The 22,343-nt window shown below is 42.8% G+C and overlaps 1 protein-coding gene and 1 long non-coding RNA gene across 11 annotated transcripts in view; both read right to left on the reverse strand.

Annotated features, from left to right (window-relative positions):
* The window catches only part of B3GALNT2 (beta-1,3-N-acetylgalactosaminyltransferase 2), a 49,251-nt gene extending 36,706 nt beyond the window's left edge, over positions 1-12,545 (reverse strand). For all 10 annotated transcript variants that reach the window (XR_012077278.1, XR_012077279.1, XM_072971001.1 and 7 more), the window contains exons 1-2: positions 12,188-12,545; positions 2,260-2,407 (exon numbers count right to left, since the gene is read on the reverse strand). Coding sequence is in view for 8 of the 10 variants with exons in the window: in XM_072971001.1 (XP_072827102.1) it covers positions 2,260-2,407; positions 12,188-12,299 (260 nt within the window). In the remaining 2 variants the exon portion in view is untranslated. The remainder of the gene's footprint in view (positions 1-2,259; positions 2,408-12,187) is intronic.
* Positions 8,267-11,987, reverse strand: LOC140699250 (uncharacterized). Its single transcript, XR_012077284.1, has 2 exons — positions 11,870-11,987; positions 8,267-8,596 (listed from the first exon to the last, which is right to left on the reverse strand). It is a non-coding gene; the product is annotated as an uncharacterized lncRNA (long non-coding RNA).
* Positions 12,546-22,343: the final 9,798 nt, after the last annotated feature.

Below are 22,343 nucleotides of genomic sequence, written 5' to 3' on the forward strand. Positions count from 1 at the left end.
CCAAGTTGGGTTTTAGGCGCTGGAAATACATCAATGAAAAAAATTGAAGCCCCTAGGCTCATAACACATATTCCACTAGGGAAAGACAAACAATTTATAAACATACAACTAAATATAATAAACATGCTAGTCAGTGATAAGTATTATAGAGAAAAATAAAGCCAAGTGAGGGAGGACAAGGTTGGAATGGTACTGTTTAATATTAATGGTGCTGCCTGCTAAGGTGGTATCCAAGCAGAGACCTGAGGAACGTGAAGAAGTGAGCCACACGGACACACAGTGGAAGAGTGGGACAGGGAGGAGGAACAGCAAGTGCGAAGGCCCTGGGGCAGGAGCACATTTAGTATACTGAGGCACCGCACGGTGGCCAGTGCAGGGGACATAGATGTAGATGAGGTCACAGACCACAGTGAAGACTTGAGATTTCACTCTGAGCAAGAAGAGAAGTCAGCGGAGGGGTGTAAGCGGAAAACTGACATAATTAGCCTCACTTTAAAAGGACCACTCTGGCTACTGTACAGAAAATGAAACATAAGGGATCAAGGGTGGAAGCAGGAAATTCAGACCGAGAGGCTTCTGCAGTGATCTAGGTGAGAGGTAACGGTGGCCCAGATCAGGACAGCGGTTCTGACAGTAGTGGTAATGGTGGTGAGAAGTTGGACTCTGGATATGATCTACAGGCAGCAGCAAGAAAATACGTCAATGGACTGGATGTGGCATGTGAGACAAAGAAGAATGAGGTAACAGAGTTTGTAAAATTTTAAAACCTTGTATTTTCCTGATGCCTCAACACCCGGACCTGTGAGCATCCTCTCCAGATGACTGGGTGCACTGGGGACAAGGCTGGGCCCTGCCTCCTTGCCCCGCCCTGGGAGTGACCCAGTGACAGCCAAGCCCAACAAAGAAATGCCCTCACGCTTTCTGCTTGTACTTTCCACCCTGACCTCAAATAAAGGCACCTGCCCGCGGTCCTCACTCTCTTGGGGCCCCACCTGCCTGCTGAGCCCGTTCCCTGGACGCTCCCCATCGTGTGGCACTCTGCCGCCCTCTCAGGACCCTCTCCCAGGGTAGTTTTCATTGCCCTGGTGGAATGATCCATGAAGACCCCACAAGGGGGACTTCCTCCTCCATTCGCAACAAAACACCAAGGTTTCTGGTCTGAGCACCTGGGAGAGAGGGGTCATTATTTGCTGCACCGGGAGAGACTGCAGGAAGTGCAGGTTTTCCAGGTGGTTCTGGCAGGAGTGATGATTCTCAGTCCTTTCACGTGCTGGGCAGTGGCTTCTGTTCTCACTGCAATCATGAACTAGAGAAACCCATCTTGAAGAGGAATGGAAGCTGCTCTGAGCTAGACAGGAAATGTATAAATGTTCACTACTGGTGACAAGAAAATTCACAACTGCAATTCCCTTGTAGTGCTACTCAGTCACAAATGTGCAGGTTTAATGCCACCCTCAGGGCCTTCACTGCATATCAGTGACTTCACACTAGCAGAGAGCTACCGTCACATAACTAGAAGCCCAAACCTCCACACTTTGCCACCAGCCTTCACTACATCATCTTCAGAGGCTGGCTTCCCTGAGAAGACTAAGGCCTTGGGCTACTGATCTCGGAGTCACCTAACGTCAACGTGTGACTTGCGACCAAGGCTCGGGCCTGGAAGGGCGCTCAGGAAGAAGAGCAGGGCAGACTACACAAACCGCAGACCACACAACCACCCGGCACTACAGGACTGAAGGCAGTCCAGGTGTATCTCTGTAAAGTTAGTCAAAAGCATATAGACACACACGTGTCTAACAGAGAAAGACTTTTAAAGAATTGTTAATCTAAATCAAAGGAAAAAAACCAAAAAGCCAAAAAACAAAAACAAACCAAACCAGGTATTTATAAAAACAAGGTATGCTAGGTGGGTATAGCTCAACTGGTAGAGTGCGTGCTTAGCATCCTGCGTTCGATCGCCAGCACCTCCACAAAAATAAGTAAATAAACCTAATTACCGCGGCCCCCCTCCTGAAAATTATTTTTCAAATGAGGTATGTTAACCAATGAACATATTCTTCTCCAAATATCTTTCAGCTTCAAGCCTTGGTTAAATTGACTTTTTGGGCCCCACTATATGGAGGAAAAACAAAACAAAATAGCCACTTCTCCCAGGAAAAGAGGCCACATATCTGAATTAACATCTCGGACTAAGCAAGAAGAGGTTTTTCGGGACACTTATTCAGCACATCAGGCAGGGTGTGAAATCAGGAAACCTACCGCTGGCTCAGCGCTGGATGCTGTAGTGAGTGCTTCAGCCACGTGCTTCTTATAACGTTGCGAAGTTCATGGTTATTGCGAGCAGACAGCACGCCAACCACCACATCATAGTGACTCGATTTCCACTGAGGAAGTAAGGTCAGTTGATCTAGAAATGAACAACAATAAATCAGAAGTGTCATGTCTCAATGAATATTGAGTTCAATATGTAACATAAAAATGTTTATTATAATATGAACCTATGTTCATGTTTGCAGAAAATACAACTAAATACAAAAAAATTTTTTTTTCCATTTTCTACATTTTGGTGTAGAGTCTTTTTGCTTCCACACCTAAGTATGCATCCATGCTCACGTTAAGTATGTAAATTCTTCAAAGCAAATAAGGTGTGTCTGAGAAGGATCAGTTTGGAAAGTCAATGTGACATAAACCATACAACAGTAGGTAGTAAGAGTCAATTAGACTGTAGTCAGAATCCCGGCTCTTTATTTAACTTTTTGAGCCTCAGTTTCCTTAAATAGAAATGGGTACAATAATACTTCTCATAGTTGTAAAAATTAAATAAGATAATGTGTATAAAGGTACTGGTTTGGTGCCAGGCAAATAGGAGGCATTCAACAACCACTAACAGCAACAATCAATGTGTTTTCGACGGTGAAGTCCCATATTAATATCAGTTATTAAGTTCAGGAAGTGAAACTGAAGGACTACTAGAAAGAATCAGAATGCTTATTTATGTCAATAAATTCTACAGCCAGTAAACATTTATCACTTAAATATTCTAAAGAATGAAGGAGGGGAAAAACATTTCTAGTTTAAAAAAAAATCAAGTGACAAGTCTTTTTTGCTGTCATTTTTATAACTCGTTTTCTTTACTGTCTTATTTAATGGGCAGGATTAGATTTTTAAAATTTGCCCTTAGAAAAAGACAGAGGGAAAGATACTCTTTTCCTATTTTTCATCACCAGTGTCAAAGCTGAAGAGCTACAAGCTTATATATAGCTCTGATTACGGACCCCATTTCATCTCTCTCTCCAGGGGTGGAAACTCCTCCAAAATGTTTCCAAAAATAACTTACTGAAGGCCAGAGGTCTTTACTATACTCAATGCGATGTTTTCATACACCATAGGATCTAGGTACTCAGGTAAAAGACAACAAAAGCACGTTGATTATTTCTTCAAGGGAGAATAATTTCAATGCTTATGTAAAACTGGCAGTGATAACTCATTCCACTGCTCCCCAACTTTTTCAGAGACATATTAGTAGGAAGCATGTTTTATTGACAGAAGCGAGGCAAACGCAGTAACCAGACACACCTGACATGGATTCTAAAGCCAACACGCTGCATAATATCAGTAAGAAGTTATTTAAATCCTTGTGCCTCAGTTTCCTAATCAGAGAAAACTGATACCAAGAAAAAGTCTTTATTTCATCTGTTTCAAAATGTCTTCTCCAAAGAATAAGGTTTCAAAGATTAGAAGAGCAAACACTGTATGTATCCTAAATGCCTCATTTATCTGACACTGCAAGAAAACAAGGTTGTTGCACAAAAGTAAAATTTCAAAATAACTGAAACATCCCTTTAAATGCCAAACATCACCATCTTATTTGTGATGGGTAATCAAGATAAATCTTTAAGGGATGGATTACATAAGACATATTTTAACCGCCTCCTGATGACAAGATCGTCTTAAACATGTCTCCAATCACTCTCTCTCATCCTTAATTCCAGCCACAGCTTCTGCTCAAGAGTATCTTTCACCAGGACCTATAAGGGTACCCTAATGGTTTCTCCCAGACTTCTCCATATCTCCAAAGATTCTTCTAAAAATAAACGAGTGGATATGAAGATACCCACGTGGTACGTGAAAACCTCATGGATTACAGCTGTAAAGTACTTTTTGATCTTATTCCTCCTCTCTGCCACTGTCAATCCTCTCTGCTTCTAATCCATGTCTAAGCTGCTTCTGTTGAACTGCTTTACTTTACATGTGTTTCTTTTTCTTGCAGAAGAGAGGTACACGGCAGATTATGGCCTTTTAGAGAACTTCTACTTCCAGATATATGGAAAAGAGGGTTTCTAAAAGACTCAACCAAAAAACTGCTAGAACGAATAAACACTTTTGGTAAAGTTACAGGATACAAAATTTTATACAATAGCAAATGATCAGGAAGAGAAATTAAGAAAACAATTCCAATTTCAACTGTATCAAAAAGAATAAAATACCCTGGGATAAATTTAACCAAGGAGGTAAAAGGTCTGTACACTGAAAACTATAACACATCGATGAAAGAAAACGAAGATGAAAGTAAATGGAAAGGTATTCTATGGTCATGGGTTGGAAGAATTAATATTGTTGAAATGTCCAAACTACCCAAAGCAACCTACAGATTCAATGCAATTCTAATCAAAATTCCAATGACATTTTTCACAAAAATAGAACAGATAATCCTAAGATTTGTATGGAACCACAAAAACCTCAAACAGCCAAAATAAACTAGAAAAAGCAGCACAAAGCTGGAGGCACAGGCTTCCTGGTTTCAAACTACAGTACAAAGCTACGGTAGTACTGCATTGACATTAAAACAGATACACAGATAAATGGAACAGGATAGAGAGCCCAGAAATAAACCCATGCATGTATGGTCAATTCACTTACAACAAACGAACCAAGAACATTCAATGGGGGAAAGGACAGACTCAAATGGTGTTGGGAAAACTAGGCAAGGACGTGCTAAACATGAATGAAAGTGGACCACTAACTTACGCCACACCCAAAAATCATCTCAAAATGGATTAAAAACTTGAATGTAAGACCTGACACCATAAAACTTCTATAAGAAAACACAGGCAGTAAGCTCCCTGACATCAGTCTTGGCGATGATTGTTTGGATTTGACACTAAACGCAAAGGCAACAAAAGCAAAAATAAACAAATGAGACAACATCAAACTAAAAAGCTTCTGCAGAGCAAAGAAAACCATCAATGAAATGAAAAGGCAGCCTACTGAATAGGAGAAAACATTTGGAAATCATATATCTGATTAATATCTAAAACATATAAAGAACTCATACAACAAGAGCAAAAAATCAAAGAATTTGATTTAAAATTGGGCACAGGATCTGATAGATATCTTTCCAAAGAAGACATCCAGATGGCCAGCAGGTAAGTGTGAAGGTGCTCAACACCACTAATCATCAGGAAATGCAAATCAAAACCACAGTGAGATTTCACCTCACATCTGCTAGAATGGCTATCATCAAAAAGACCAGAAACAACAAGTGCTGGGCAAGGATGCGCAGAAAAGGGAACCCTCGTGCACTGCTGGTCGGAATGTAAACTGGTTCAGCCACCGTGGAAAACAGTATGGAGGTTCCTCAAAACACTAAAAGCAGAATTACCACATGATCCAGCAAGTCCACTTCTGGGTATTTAGCTGAAGGAAACAAACACACTCCCTAGCAAAGATAGATGAGTGGGGATGCAAGGTGTGATAATGAACTTGGGCTTGTTCACTGCAGCATTATCTTCAAAAGCCAAGACACAGGAGCAGCCCAGGTGAATGAAGAAAGAAAGTTGTGTTCTCTACACAATGGAATATCATTCTGCCATAAAAAAGAAGGAAATCCTGCCATCTGCAACAACATGGATGAACCTTGAGGGTATTATGCTAAGTGAAATTAAGTCAGATGAAGACAAATACCATATGATCTCATTCATATGCAAAATCTAAAACAAAACACTATATTCACAAATACAGGGAACAGACTGGTGTTTGCCAGAGGTGAGAGGAAGAGAGTGGGCCTAACAGACGAAAGGGGTCAAAAGGTACAAACTTCCAGTTATAAAACAAGTAAGTACAACACAGTGGCTACAGTCAAGAATACTGTATTGTATATTTAAATGTTGCTAACGAGAGGAGATCTTAAAAGTTCTCATCACAGGAAAAAAAGTCTGTAACTATACGCAGGGATGGATGTTAACTATACATACTGTGGTGGCTGCTCTAGAATACGTATGTATTTTGAATCATTATGCTGTACACCTGAAACTACTGTAATTTGTCAATTATATCTCAAAAAAACCTGGTTTCTTCTACCATGTACCATCAATGTAAATCAGCCCAACACCTGGGAGTGCTGTGTTACACAGTATGAAGCCCGAAGTGAATTTTCAGTAACTGCCTCTGTGAGACTGCGGCCCGGCTTCCCAGTCCCCTCACCAGGACTGGGCTCTCTATGCTTTCGTCACCCTCTACTCAATGTCGTAAGTATAGGGCACCTAGTTTGACTCTGGTGTTTGGAAACAGAAAAACAAAAAACAAAACCAAAAAAACTAAGAAGTAAACACGAGGCAAAAAGAAAGATAATTTACAGAAGAAGAAATGCAAATAGCCAACAAACCTATGGAAAAAGTTTCAATTTCACTAGGAATCAAGTTTGAATTAGAGCAATGAGATACCACATTTATTCTAGATTCAAATGGACAAATTATCTTCTTAAACTATAATACCCGAATGACTGGAATTTTGATAGTTATTTCAACGAAATGGCTACTTTCCTCTGCTGCTGATAGCAAAGTAATTTGGTATCGTATTCTGCAGGAAGATTTGCCAACTTGTATCAAATAGCTCAGAACTGGGGCAACGGTATAGCTCAGTGGAAGAGTGGGTGCTCAGCAAACATGAGGTCCTGGGTTCAATCCCCAGTACCTCCAGTAAATAAACAAACAAATCTAATTACCTCCCCCTCAAGTTTAAAAAAAACACAAAAACAGAAAAACCCAAATACCTCAGAACAGCGTAACTTTTGTCCAGCAATTCCACGGCTAAAGAGCACACTGTAAAGAAATAATCAGTGATACACTGAAAGATCTCTATCCATCAGTGTCATTTATTAATAGTGAAAAGCTGAAAACTACATTCATGCACAAAAAAGGCACTAAATTATGGTGTATCTGTATGCTAGAATACTATGCAGCCATTAAAATTATGTTTTAAACATACCAAATGCAGTTGTACGTCATATTAAGATAAGCAGGCTATAAGAACTAGGCACATGGGTTTCATTTATATAAAACACAAAAGAAGGCAAATCTGCCATCACGGACCAGGTAGTGGTTCCCACTGCTAGCAGTGACAGATGGGACCATAAAGGCAGCTTCTAGTGGGCAGGATATAGCTCAGTGGTAAAGTGCATGCCTAGCATGCACGAGGTTCTGGGTTCAATCCCCAGTACTTCTGTTTAAAATAAATAAATCTAAAATAACCTCCCCCATTAAAAAAAATTTTTTTAAGTGTGGGAGGGTAAAAAGGGGGGCGAGTATAGCTCAAGTGGTAGAGCGCGTGCTTAGCATGCACAAGATCCTGGGTTCAATCCCCAGTACCTCCGTCAAGTAAACCTAATGACCTCCCCCTTCAAAGAGAAAAAAGAAAATGGAGACATTATTACCAATTCTGCAGAAATAAATTATTAGAAGACAGTACTATGAACAATTGTCCGTCAACAAATTGGACAACCTAGATAAGATGCACAAATTTTTAGAAAAACTAAAAAAACTATCAAGACTGAATCACAAAGAAATAGAAAATCTGAATCGACCTATAACTGTCAGGAGATTGAATCTGTAATCAAAAATCCACCCCTCCCCTAAAAAAAAAACCCAAAAAGAACCAAAAAGAAAAAAAAAAAGGAAGCATCTGACGTGTTGGTAGTTTTCTTGTTTTTCACTTGGGTGCTGATTAGTTGGGTGTATTCCATCTGTGAAACCACATCAAGCTCACATTTACATGTACTTTTTCTGAATGTACATAAGTCCCCAAAAAAACTATTTTTAAATACTAAATAATTCCCCCAAACATGTTTTATATTCATGTGCATTCAAAAACTGCTCAGTACAGATCATTTTTCTTTTTAAAAAGTAATTTCAAATTTTTCTATAAAGCACTTGTTTTACTTTAGTAAGAAAAAAATTCCACCGTAAGATCATCATGAAACGTGACAAGATTCATATTTTGCCAATTTTATTCTTTTAATTCATTCTTTCAAATTACTGAGCACCTCCTATGATCACCGTTCTAGATGGCAAATACATAGCAATAAACAAATCTTCATAATGTTAAGAGTAATTAAAACCCCACCCAGGCTTCCTGAAGGCAACGACTTTAATATGTAATATATCCTGAGAGTCTGGCAACCGCAAGGCTCTGCACTGGAAGTGGACATCCAAAAGTTCATGAAAGACCAATGGAGGCTGACTTCAAAACCGATGGTTCAAAATCAGCCCAAAGTATCCAGGTGGCAGGCACTGTGCTAGCAAGCATCTGCATGGGTTAACTTCACATGTAGTGGGGAGACGGCGGGGGAGAGAGAAATCAGAAGTTTGGGATTAACAGGTACACTACGTATAATATATATAAAGTTACATATATACTAAATATTTACTATATGTAAAATATATATATACTATAAATTTACTATACATAAAATAGGTAAACAACAAGGACTTACTGTACAGCACAGGGAACTATATTCAGTTTCTTGTAATAACATGATGGAAAAGAATTTGAAAAGAAAAAATATATATGTGTATGTATAACTGAATCACTATGCTGTACATCTGAAACTAACATTGTAAATCAACTACGTTTCAATAGGAAAAAAACAACAAAATAAGCACAAAGATTCTTAAAAAATCAGACCAAAAGTTCCACTCTTGTGTACATGCTCTTGGATGACATCAATCACATATGGACAGAAATCTTGAAAATGAAGAAAACATGCAAGTTCCTCACAGACCTACGGAGAAGGACAATTACATACACTGCCAGCGTGCTCTTGTCAATTTCAGGTCCCGCCCAAAACACTTCCCTAGCGTCTGCCACTGTCACACTACCGCTCCTCCCTAAAATTCACAGGGTGTTCACTATGAATCCAGCGCTGTCCTGGATGTTTTATTAACCGAATCTCCACAATAACCCTATCAGGTCATCATTTTATAAATAAGAAAACCAAAAGAGAGAGACAAGATTAGCATATAGGGATCATTTTGGACAAACCAGCCCCAGGCCAGACTACAAAGCCAGCTCAATTTGTCTCTGACCTTTGACTTACTCCAACAAACTGCGAGCACCTTGAGAGCAAGGACTAGGTACCTAGCACCATACCTGGCGCTCTAAGCATTTGTTGAGGGGATAGGCTTCTTTCCTTTCTCTTTGGCTCCCTTTCCAAATATCCTAGAAACAGAAAGTTTCTTCTGTCACATCGTTTTTCTAAATTAACTGTTCAATAATTCCTGTGAAGTCATTACCCAAAGCCAACATGTTCTAATCAGGCTCTCCTGTATATCTACTCCCTGGTCCAATGCTAGTCTCCGCCTCCACTTTCCTCACCCCAGGGGCACTGCGTTTCCCGGCAGGAGCCCAGTTTCCTCCTCACCAGTGGTTCTCCCGTCTGTGCTTCACCTGCTTAAGATGAGCCGCCACATCAGATGAGCAACGGGGGAGGGGGGGGGTGTGAACGTGACAGGCTCACTGCATTCAGGCTCCTGCCCAACCCTCCCTTCTTCACAGTGGCCTCCTCCGATCGCCCTATTTAAAACAAAAGCACATCCTTCTCTATCCTCTTCCACTGCTTTATATTTGTCACCGCACTTGTCTTTCTCCCCTATGACATTTAATCATTGTTTTCTTATGTTGTCTCCCCTTCTAAATCATAAACTGCACGAGGGCAGGGACTCTATCTTGGTTGAGCTGTAATTCCACACCTACAACAGGAGTTGGCACAGAGAAGGCGCTCAAATATTTGTCGAGTCGACTGCAAGTGAGAGGGCCTTTTTCAATATTCAGGGAAGGTAAATCTCCCTTTCAGAAAAGACTGCCATGACTTAATGAGACTGAAGACAAAAGAAGGCAGCAGAGTAAAGAGAACAAAACCAAATCTTAAAATGTTAATTCAAAGGAAGAATACTTAACAAAATCTTGGGTTTTCTCTCTCGCTTCAGGCTTAAGAGATAAGCGCAGAGTGTAAAAATGTTCAGATGTTTTAGTTTGAAGTGGTGACAACACAATGAGAAAAGCAGCTGTGGGGAATTTTAACAATCAAGATGTTTCTGGGGGGAGGGGACAGCTCAGCGGTAAAGCATATACTTAGCATGCAGGAGGTCCTGGGTTCAAGCCCCAGTACGGCCATTAAAATAAACAAATAAAACTAATTACCTCCCCTTCAAAAAAAATTTAAAGGAAAAAAAGATGTTTCTACTGCTTTTAGTTTTCAAAGTACCAAGTGAAAAAGGAAAGTTAGGAGTCTGCAAAGTTTCACTTAGAATGAAAATACTCCATTACTTGACTAGATGCACAATATCCAACTAAGGTCAAAGTTAATTTATGTAACGAGTACTGATCTCCTCACTTATAGCCCTGTTCCTTTCCAAGGTCTACTTCCTCATTTCCTTAGTCTTGCCTGGTCTCATTGGATGGCAGATAAGTGTCTAGATGATGATCTAAGAGACAGGGAAAAACTTATCCCAAAAAACTAAGAAATTTCCAGGCTAACCTACTGAGTTTTAAACTTGATTATAGGGTTTTTGCTTGTTTATGGACCCTAAAAGATACACAGGTCATAAATATCCCAAGAAAGCTCTCCAAGTAGCTTCCAGTAGAGCTCACTCATTATCCAAAAATCCCCCCCAAAAACAAAAAAACAAAAACCCTAAAAACCAAAACAAAACAAACTTGTAAAGTACAAACAGATGTTACAAAACATTTTTTACATAAGGCACTCTTTCCTCAGCTCAACTTACAAAACCCTAAAGAAACAAAACAGAAAAGCCTAATCTGTTAACAGGTTAAATGCCCTGTAACATTGCGTTTTCAATTAAATCATTTAAATGGTATCTTAATTCGACTCAGGTGACACAAATAACCTTTTCAAAGAGCTTGTGGTTTGTCTAAAAGGATTTTCAGAGATTGCTACCGAAATAAAGAACTTCAATTACAACGAGTTTCTATACTTTCTAAGTTAAGGCACAGAGCCATCTCAGAATTGCAAATTTTTAATTCTAATTCTCAAAAATATTAGATAACAGAACAACTGTTTGGGGGAGTAGTGGCAAGAAAAAAAATCCCCAGTGTAGTTAAAAAAAAAACCAACTATTACCTCATCTTTAAAACTGCCTTCTAAGCTTCTTTCTAAGTCTTAGGGCAAGCCCTTAAAAAAGAAAAGGAAAAAAGGGAGGGGGGAGCCTTAAGTAGTGTTCAGAGCGGTGGAATTCATTAACAAAAACAACAAAAAGATCCACTGGGCGGTGGGCAAAGCATTGTTTCTTAAGCTGGGAAGCGAACATGCACAAAGCCTTCTTTAACACGAGAGGGTAACTTTTAGAGCAGACGGACAGGATCGTTAAAAAAAACTTGATAATCTCGTGCATATTTCATCAGGAGGCTTTGCAAACCAAATTCCCAGGAACAACTCCACTCACGCCCTATTTCATACCCAGATTTGCTGAACCGACTCCCATCGCAGAGTTTGCAAAGGCTACCGAACACTGTGTACCCTTCCAGCAAAGTTACTCCTTAAAAGCAAAACCCGGCCACCTCTGAAGAAACGCACCAACGTTAGACGCGGCGCTCAGACTTCCGAGCCCTGAGCGAACCGAACCGACAGCTCGCGGAGGGAGCAGGCAACCCGGCGTCCGGCGCCCGGCGCGAGCGGCTGCGGCTCGTGGGGCTGAAGGGCAGCCGGGGCTCCGGCCACTCGGGCCAGGCCTGGGGACGGCCGGAGAAAGGGCCCGCGGGAAGGGCGGGGAGGTGAGGAGCGGCCCCAAGTTCGCCTGACTTCCACGCCCCGGGGATGAAAAGGGCCGTTTGTTTCGCCGGACTCGCCCGCCCGCCGCCCGGGACTCCCCGCCGCGCGGCCCCCTGGCCTCACCTGCCGGGCCGGCCCCCGAGGCGCGGGCGGGCGGCGGGGAGCGCAGCCGCAGCCAGAGGTGCAGCGCGGCCCCGAGCACACACGGGCACAGCAGCACCAGCCAGTTTCGCATTGGCCGCCCCCGCCGGCTCCACCTCGCGCCCCCGCCGCGCGCCGGGCTCTCCCGCGTCCCGGCGGAGACGGAGGGAGCCGTCAGAGACAGGCCGAAGGGCGGCAGCCGACTCCCCCGCGACCGCTCCGGGAACGCCCTCCTCGGGCCCGCCGCCGGCCAGGCGCCTCTCCGCTCGCGGCCCCGCGCCTCAGGTTCCTCAGACCGCGGGCGGCGGCCGGAGCCCCGCCCCCTCGGCTGAGCCTCCCCCTCAGGCCCGCCTACCTTTTCTCTCACTGGCCCCGCCCCCTTCTCTCGCGTCCCCTCCCGCTCCCGCGGGCCAGCCGGGAGCTGAAGTCCCGCTCTGGGCTCAAGCTGGGAGCGCAACCGCGACCCGGACGCTAGGAAACCACACTTCCCATAATGCTGCGCACTTTCTTCCATGACGCTCAGCGGTCGCGGATGCGAAGCGCGAGGCCCCACGCCGAGCACGCGCATTCCGTCTCGGCGCCTACTGCCCCCTGCTGGCGGAGGTGAGGTAGCGCTGGAAGATGCCGAGCTCAGGGGCCGCCCCAACCCCGGGACCGGAACACAGCGGACGTGAAGGGTGCAGGTTGCCTAAGATTTAAAGGAGATCTGAGGGAGAACGCTCGTTTTCAGCCACGCCGAACTTCCTTCTGCCGAATGCCAGTCTCGTGTAGGGGATGGGAGCTTGCTGCCGTCTCCTTGGCCCGAAGTGCAGGGCGAGGCAGCCCAGTTACCTGTGTCTTCAGGAAAGACTCATCAAGTGTCATCAGTTCTGGTGCAGGCGGGCCCGGCTCTCTGCCTGGTTCCGCTAGGAAGTCCGGAGGAGTAAGGCCGCGCCCAGGGGATCTGGCCGTGGAGACGGGCAGCTACGGTCCAATGGAGGGTAAAACCCCACGTGCCCCGGTTTCGAACGGGCGCGGGGAGGCTGCGAGCAGCACAGGTGCGCGCACCTGCAGTGGGACCCGGGCAGCAGAGGCGGTGTCTTAGGCACGTCAGCACCAGTTTAATTCCAGCAAAACGATCCTCTATTAAAATGACTGGCTTTTTATTGGATTGTTTTGTCGTAGGGTCTGTACTAGATTAGATTTTAAAATTTCTTTTGTATAAAAGCGATGAGCCTAAGGATATAAATTCCTTACGTTTGTACTATTTAAGGAAAATATGAAAAACAATTAATACGAGGTCAGAAGTCATTTGTCCCTTCAAAGATATTTGCATATTCGTTAGTTATCGATTGCTAGCTAACAAATTACCCCAAAACTCTTTTTAAAGAAAACAACAATAATCATTTACTATGTCTCACGGTTTCTGTGAATCTGGAATGTGGGAGCCGAGTTCTGGCTCGGGGTCTCCCACAAGGTTGCAGGCTGCGCCGTTTCCTAGGCGGCTCACTTCCAGAGCTGCCGAGCTGGTGTTCTCTTCGGCCTAACTGGGCCTCTCCAGCAAGCTGCCTTATTATCCCCTCCCCTGGCGACCTGCTTCCCCAAGAGCTGGAGACCCAAGAGACCACTGCAGGTGGTCGCTGCCCCTTATGATGAATCCCTGGAAGACACACACTGTCACTTATGTAGATTCTATTGGTCACACAGACGGGCTCAGATTCACTTGGGAGGGACCCCAGAGGTGGAATACTAGGAGGCAGAGATGATTGGGGGACATATTAGGGGCTGGTTACCCCAGGCTATAGTGCAAATTTGAGGAACACTACTGTTTCTTAACAGCAGGGGAGTCTTTAGGACCCCTACATACTCACCATGGCCCCTGAAGACCCCGAAGACAAGAAACAGCAATTTGTCATTCTTGCGGGAAAGGTGGAATTAGTAGCCTGAGATCCTTGTGACTTATGAGCAAATGTCATCAAGACCTGAGTGCCCCTTTCCCAGGGGCAACTATGCACACATTGCAATAAGGAAGGAGAATATGTAGTGGCTACAAATGTTTTGTTAGACATTCTTCTTTGTTTAGAAAGTCTGCTGAACTGCTTTCTCCATTTCAATTAAAGAGATTGTCAAGAAAGTATTAATTGGTTGTCTCTAAGGGTGTCCTGTTTTTCATTGTCAAGAAAGGCATTCACATGCCTCTCTTGATGTCTAAAAATTTTCATCTTGTGATTGAAGAATTATAATAACTTAATCCCCAAAGAGGAATAATCCCTGATTTAGGCAGATCTATTAATTTATCAAATACTTATTGCACACCTCTTATGTGTCAGGCATTTTTGTAGGTACTTGGGATACACTGATGAACAAAACAAAGATGCGTGTCCTGTGGTGATGTGGGCAGGGGCGGACTATAAACTACAGATATAATAAAGAAACACATTTTACCAGCAAGTGGAAGATAAGTGCTACAGAAAGGAGGGAGGGTACAGCTCAGTGGTAGAGCACATGCTTAGCCGGCATGAGGTCCTGGGTTCAATCCCCAGTGCCTCCATTAAAATAAATAAAGAACTTAATTACTTCCCCCCTACCAAAATAAAGTGCTATAGAAAATAAGAAAAGTAGAGCGGGGTACGGGAATTGGGAACATGGGACTGAAATGGGACAGACTTCATTATTAAATAGCAGAATTAAACAACTGTTCAGAATTACAGTGAGCACTAAAGGGAGGGATAAACAAAGCCATCCTAACACATTAACTGATCAAGATGTGCCTTCCAGTTACCAAGATGCTTTCAGCTAGAGGAAAGCTCACTGCTGTCTGCCAGACCTAGGACAGAGAGTCATGAGTAACCCTTTAGCATCATTAGATCTCACCACCATGGCGGGAGCTGCCTATACCACCTACTGATAGATCCAGTCAGCCCTCCACCTACTTGTTACCTGTTATCGCCTGATAAGCTTCAGATTCACGTGGGTAAAGATCACAAGACAGACAAGGTCTATAGTGGAAAGGATAAAATGTTTAAACCCGGAGACACTGTAAAAGATCTGTGGAGTCAAAGTGCTCACAGACTAAGATGTGAACAAGTTAACAGAGAATTAGATTCAGGGAGAAGCAAACCAGGACAGCTGGCCACCCTGACTGCAAGTCAGTGTGATGGAATCACCGAGCGTGACTGCAGAGAAAAGGAGGAGGTATCTGACCCACCCCAAGGAACCCCCGAGGAGGCTATCCCTTGAAAACATGGCGCTGGGGCTTGAAATCGAAGAGGCCAAAGAGTTAGCAAGCCCAGAGGGTAAGAAGGGCATTCAAGAGCATCCTAGGCAAAAATAAATAATGAAAACAAACCCGAAACAGTGATGACATGGCCATCAGGGGAAGCCAAGCATTGTGGTATGGCCTTAGCAAGGTGAGACCGGGCACTGGTGAGAAGGTGAACAGGGGGCTAGGGCCAGATCATGGTCACATGCTTCTCTAAGGAATTTGGACTTTATCGGGAAGGCTCTGGGGAAGAATTTTTTTCCCGACTACAAAAGGAATACATAATTATAAAAAGGAACTCAGAAAATACAGTTTATAAAGAGGAAATGACATCACACCAAATACAAATCATATGTTGCTTTTTTCCATTTAAAAACCTTTGCAATCATCCTGAAAATACAAATTTATATCCATCTCTTTTCACCTAACATCTAAGCATTTTCACATTTAATTAGTAGTAGAAAATATAACTTAATTGTGTAATCACTTGTCCACACTGTAATTTCTTACCTGGTCCCTTAATGGACATATGGGTTATTTCCATGTTTCTATAATAATAACAATGGCACTTCTGTGTATAGTATTTTACCCACATTTCAGATGATTTCCTTTTTATATATTATTTTAAGACTCTTTGTTCATATTGACATGGTATCAATGTATGTGCCTGACTTTAACAAGTATATTTCTATCTCATCCTACTTACCCTAGCATTAAAAAAAAATTCTTTTCTAATTCAAAGGGCAAACATTTTTTCATTAATGAGATTAAATATTTTTATGTTTATTAGGTGATTCTATTTCTTATTTGGTAAATTATCTGTGTATTTTGCCTTTTATTTATTTCTAAGAGCTCTTTATATATTAAGGATATTAAACCTTTATATTTGTATTTGTTGAAAGTAGTTCTCTCAGTTTCCTTGTCTTTTAATTTTTTTTGCAGCTTTAACAACTTTGTAATGTTTGCAAATATTCCTATTTAATAAAGAGCAATATAGGTACAAATAAATGAATCACTATGTTGTGTACACTAGAAATTAATATAACATTGTAAATGGACTTTGATAAAAAAAGAGAAAAACACTTTAAATTTTGATGAGTTCAAATCATCAGTATTCTCTTTCTTCTGAAATTTTAGGCCATTTCTGATCATGAGATCTCATCCATACAGGCATATCTCAGAGATGTGGGGTCTGTTCCAGGCCACTGCAATAAAGTGAATATTGCAGTGAAGTGACTCATGAATTCTTTGGTTTTTCCAGTGCACATAAAGGTATGTTTACACTATATTGTAGCCTATTAAGTGTGTAATAGCATTATCTCTAAAAAAAAAAGAAAACCAATGTACATATCTTAATTAAAAAATACTCTGTTGCTAAAAAATGCTAACCATCATCTGACAACTCAGGCTTTGAATAATACCCAGAAGTGGAATTGCTAGATCATATGCTAGTTCTATTTTTAATTTTTTGAGGAATCTCCATACTGTTCTTCATGGTGGCTGCACCAATTTACATCCCTACCAAGAGAACACAAGGGTTCCCTTTTCTCCACATCCTCGCCAACACATGTTACTTCTGGTCTTTTCGATGACAGCCATTCTAACAGGCATAAGGTGACATCTCGTGGTGGTTTTCATTTGCATTTCCCTAATAGTGAGTGATCTTGATCATCTTTCCATCTACCTGTTGACCATCTGTATGTCTTTTCTGGAAAAATGTCTGTTCAGATCCTCTGCCCATTTTTTAACAGGGTCCAATCCTCATTTGCCAACCAATGAAGTACCCTTGAAAATCTCTTAAGTAGCCAAAAATTATATTATGTGTATTATCCACAGATTTTTGCACACACAAAACCAATTGTGCATAATAAGGTTTTGTGTGTGCAAAAATCTGTGGATTTTTTCCTTCTAATTCTTTATCATCAGTGTTTCTCTACAGTTCTTCAGTTGCTCACTCTCTTATCCAAGGAAACCATCTTGCTTAGACACCTAAACAATAAAGTTCACTTTTTTGGGAAGGCTTTAAAGCCAATCAAGCTTTCTTTTCAAGGGTTTCAGGACTACTGGCATCCTTTCCCTAGGGCACATTGCTGCCCGAGTAACGTGTACTATTTAGGTGATTTCTTCTCTTTCTTTTTCAGCCAACAGTTGAATTCTTTTAAGTTGAGAATGAACTTAAATGACGTGGCTCAGATCATCTTTGCAGAAGACAACCTTTTTACACCACCAGATGGGAACGCTTAACATCTCAGTCTGAAGCATCTTGACTCTTGTTTTTTGATTATCCTCCTTGTTCAGGGCTCCTCCAGAAAGAGTAGGAAAACAGATACTGCCAGAGTGTCTTACAAAAATGTGTGCAAGGGGGAGGGAGGAGGCTGGTGTAGTGGGAGCTGAATGAATGAGAAGGAGAATAACAGGGATGATGAGGTCGGGGATGCAGCCTCCGGCAAGAATGTGGTACAAAGCAGGGGAGGATGTTAGCTTTTACACTGATATGGAGAGTAGCTGCTTGATGCTTTTGAGCAGAGAAGTGACGTGATCTGGCATGCCTTAGGAGGACCGTTCACATTGCTATGTTGAGAATAGATTGGCTGAGGGTGGGGTAAGTCTACCAGGGGTAGCAGAGGAGGAAGAGGATGGGTAGCATGTGTACTCTGAGACGAGCTGCAGCAGCAAGGACCAACCAGAAGACAGAGGGTGGAACTCAGCTTCCGTATGGGAACTGAATGGTAAGAGGTGCAAGGGATGGATTGAGGGGAAGCTGTGGGGTACCACCCAGGTGCCCCCTTCCGGATGGAGAGTGGACTGTGATGACTCTCAGTTGACTCTCCCTTTGGAAATGGCTCTGAGCTGAAGGATGCTGTCTGCCCAAGGGTGTAACTCTCCTCAGCTGAGGCAACCTGCATCCAGTGACTAGTTAAGTTCAACGGCATCTCCCCAGTTCTGCTTTGTTGGCTCCCTTCCACGTGTCTCCAAGAGCGGCCCCCCGGAAGCCTCCTGCACACTACCTGAATTTCAGAGTCTGCTTCCCGGGCAACCCAACCTAAGACAGTGATTCTGTTAAAATGTAAGTAAGACTGTCCCATTTCTCAACCTGAAACCCTGCCGTGACCACCAGTTCACTCACAAGGAAACCAAAGTACTTACAATGGCCTACAGGCCCTATAACCTCATTCCCTGTCACCCTCCCCCTCACTGCCTTGGCTCCCGAGCCACACCAGTCTCTTTGCCGTCTCTTGAATATGACAGAGACCTTCTTGCCCCAGGATCTTTGCACTGTCTGTTGCTTCTGCTTGTCCTCCAGATGTCTTCATGACTCGCTCCTTCTTCTCCTTCAAGTCAGCGAAACTATCACCTTCTCAAGGAAGCCTAATCTGTCCATTTCACTGAAAATTACAGCCTCCCCTCCACACCATTGATCTCCATTACTCTACCCTACTTCCCTTACCACCTTCTAACACACTGTACAATCTACTCATTTTGTTGTTGCTGCTTATGGCCTATTGTCCTGCATAGAGCAGGAACTTTCCCCTTCCACTTCGTTCACTGACATATCCCAGAACATGGCACTTTGTAGATGTTTCACCAGTATTGCTGAATGAACGACCAAATGAATGAATTTGGAAATCCTTATCAAGTTGACAGTAGTAGAGTTCATGGCGTGTGGTTACACAGGGATAGGGTGCAGAGCAAAGATGAACAGAGACACAAGCATTTAGGTGCAAGCAGAGGAAGAGGAAATTGCAAAGGACACTGAGAAGAAGCCAGAAAACAAGAGAAAGGGTCACCAAAGACAGGGGTGATGCGAGGAAGAGAAGAAGCCACTGTGAACAGTGTCATCAGTGAATGAACAAGGTAAAGACCTAAGACTGAACGTGTCCCCCAGATTCATCTATTGAAATCTAATCCCCAACATAACAGTATTTGCAGGTGGGGCCTTTGGGAAGTAGTAAGGCCATAAAGGTGGAGCTCTCATGATAAGATCAGTGCCTTTATGAATCCTCCTACACTGTTGGTGGGAATGTAGTTTGGTGCAGCCACTGTGGAAAACCGTATGGAGATTCCTTCAAAAACTAAAAATAGATTTACCATATGATCCAGCAATTCCACTCCTGGGCATGTATCCAGAGAAAACTCTAATTCAAAAAGATACAAGCACCCCAATGTTCACAGCAGCACTGTTTACAATAGCCAAGACATGGAAGCAACCTAAATGTCCATCGACAGATGACTGGATAAAGAAGATATGGTGTAATTATACAATGGAATACTACTCATCCATGAAAAAGAATGAAGTATTGCCTTTTGCAGCAACATGGATGGACCTAGAGATTATCATACTAAGTTAAGTTAGTCAGAGAAAGACAAATATCAAGTATCAGTTATATGTGGAATCTAAAATATGATATGAATAAACTTATTTACAAAATAGAGAGAGACTAACAGACAGAAAACAAACTTATGGTTACCAGGGCAGAGAAGGGGTAGGGAGGGATAAACTGGGAGTTGGGGATTTACAGATACAAATTACTATGTATATATATAAAATAATATATAAAACTACAATTTAAAAAAAACAGTTAATGCCCTTATAAGAAGAGGCCAGAGAGCTAGGTCATTCCTATTACCAACTTCTACAATAAGAAGTTGGCAGTCTACAACCCAGAAGAGGGCTCACCAGAACCCAACCATGCTGGCACCTTGATCTCAGACTTGCAGCCTTCAGAACTGCAGGAAATGGATTTCTGTCGTTTATAAGCCAAGCAGTCTGAGGTGCTTTGTTACAGCGGCCCAAACTCAAAGACAGAAAAGTGTCTACTGACCTGGTGGTGGGTAGGTAACAGGCAGTTCTGAGGAGTAGTTAGGGCAGAAGGGAGGGTACTGTGAGTGGAGGAAAGAATAAAAAGGGAAAACGGTGTACAGATTCCTTCTTCAAGAAGCTTGCTTGTAAAGGATAAACTGTACTCTCCCTCCTAATACAGAACAGTTTCTGTTAACATCACCAGTGCCATTCCAGTACATGCACTGCTCTATGCGCACATTTCTTATTTGTCTATACAAAATTTTTAGTCAGGTTCAATTTCTATAGAACTTGGGGGACCCTGCTATTGAAGATTGTAAGTATTTTTAAATGATTATGAATTACACCAAATTTCCTGTTATTAAAGACAAGGCTAGACAGGTCCAAAGATTTTGAAATTTTTAATTTTTTTTTGGAGTGGAAGGCAATTATGCTTATTTGTTTCTTTATTAATGGAGGGACTGGGGATTGAACCCAGGACCTGTGCATGCTAAGCACGCGCCCTACCACTGAGCTATCCCCTCCCCGCAAAGATAAAACATTTTAGAAATTCAGAATGGTAAAGGAAAGAGCACACATTATTCAAGCCATCTTGTCAGAATCTAGTATCATAAAAGTTAAAATTCAGAAAACTTTGTCAGAGAAGAAACAGAATTAGAGCATTCTCTGCAGCTCCAGCAGACAAACTTGAGTTTGCATTTATGAGTTATGTGGCTGCGAGCGAGGACAGTCCTTAATCTCTTTAGGCCTCCTAAAGGTTCCTAATCCGTGAAATGAGATTCACAGGGCACATACTTCAGCGAGTTGTTTTGAACAGTAAAACAGAAAACACATGGGGAAAGGCTGTGAAGGCGAGCATCCCGCTCTCCACTAGATACGAGCATGAAGGCAGCTAGGCTAACACGAGCCTTGTGCAACCTCAACCCTTGGAAAATGTATCGCAAAGATTTAGAACGTGAAATGAATTCTAACAGTTGCCTTAAATCAAACAAGCAAACAAACAAAATCCCCAAAAGGACTGGACAGAACCTAATTCAGTATTTTTTCTACTTGACAACTCAGATCCCAGTGATCCAGGCACATCCTGACCCAGGGAGAGGTCTCCCTACAAGGGAATTTAAGGACAAAAATTGCAACGTTTGGATTAGGGTCAGAGTTCAAACTCCTCCTCGCGTCTTGTCTTTTTTTTAACTAAATGAACTGTATTTCTCTGTGCCTTCCTCCCTTTCCTCTTCAGCTTGATGGAAATGCTAAAAGCAAGCCACAACATCAACCATATCAACTTCCGTGGGTGGCGGGCTCAGCCCTGGCGGCGTCCACCCTGCGTCAAGGCCTGGCCTCAGTGCAGAGGCCCTGCTGGCTGAGGCGCGTCCCTCGGCCAGTCTGGAGCTGGCGAAGCAACAGTCACCCGTGGCTTTGACCACAAACAAGAAGCGTCCACTGTCTTTGTAAGACTCCCTAAAATGCCCTTATTCTGGGAAATTCTACTGGCTCTCTGATGACGTTATGGACTAATTTGTTCATCGACTAATTGACATACACATTTCAGTGGCTGGAGGTGGGAGTGGGTTTGGGGAGGAGGGCTGGCGGGAGGTAGGTGCTGGAAATGACTGAGGCCATGGGAAGCGTAAAAACAAAAAAGGCTACGGCTTGCACCGTGGAGATCTCCCGTGTCGTAAAAATCTGCCTGATATTGTGGATAGTAATCCATCCTTCCTTCCTTCTTCCCTCCCTCCCTCCCTCCGTCCCTTCCACTTCCTCCTGACCTTCCGGCAGAAGGTCAGTACTAGCCTATTCACCTCCCTTCATCTCATCACACAGGCCTTTTATCACCCGACAGCATCACAAGAAGAATGCTGAGTACAACAAGATACTTCGACAGAGGGAGGGACCACATTCACATAACTTTTATGACAGTATCCTGTTGCAACTGTTCTGTTTTTTATTGGCGGTTATTCATCTCTTACTGTGCCTAATTTATAAATTAAACTTTACCACAAGTATGTACGTATAGGAAAAAACATAGCACACGCAGGGTTTGGTACTAGCTGCGGTTTCAGCCTGCTGACAGTGGGGGCTTGGAACACAGTCCCCCC

The sequence above is a fragment of the Vicugna pacos genome, chromosome 11, assembly GCF_048564905.1.
Source record: "Vicugna pacos chromosome 11, VicPac4, whole genome shotgun sequence".
NCBI lineage: Eukaryota > Metazoa > Chordata > Mammalia > Artiodactyla > Camelidae > Vicugna > Vicugna pacos.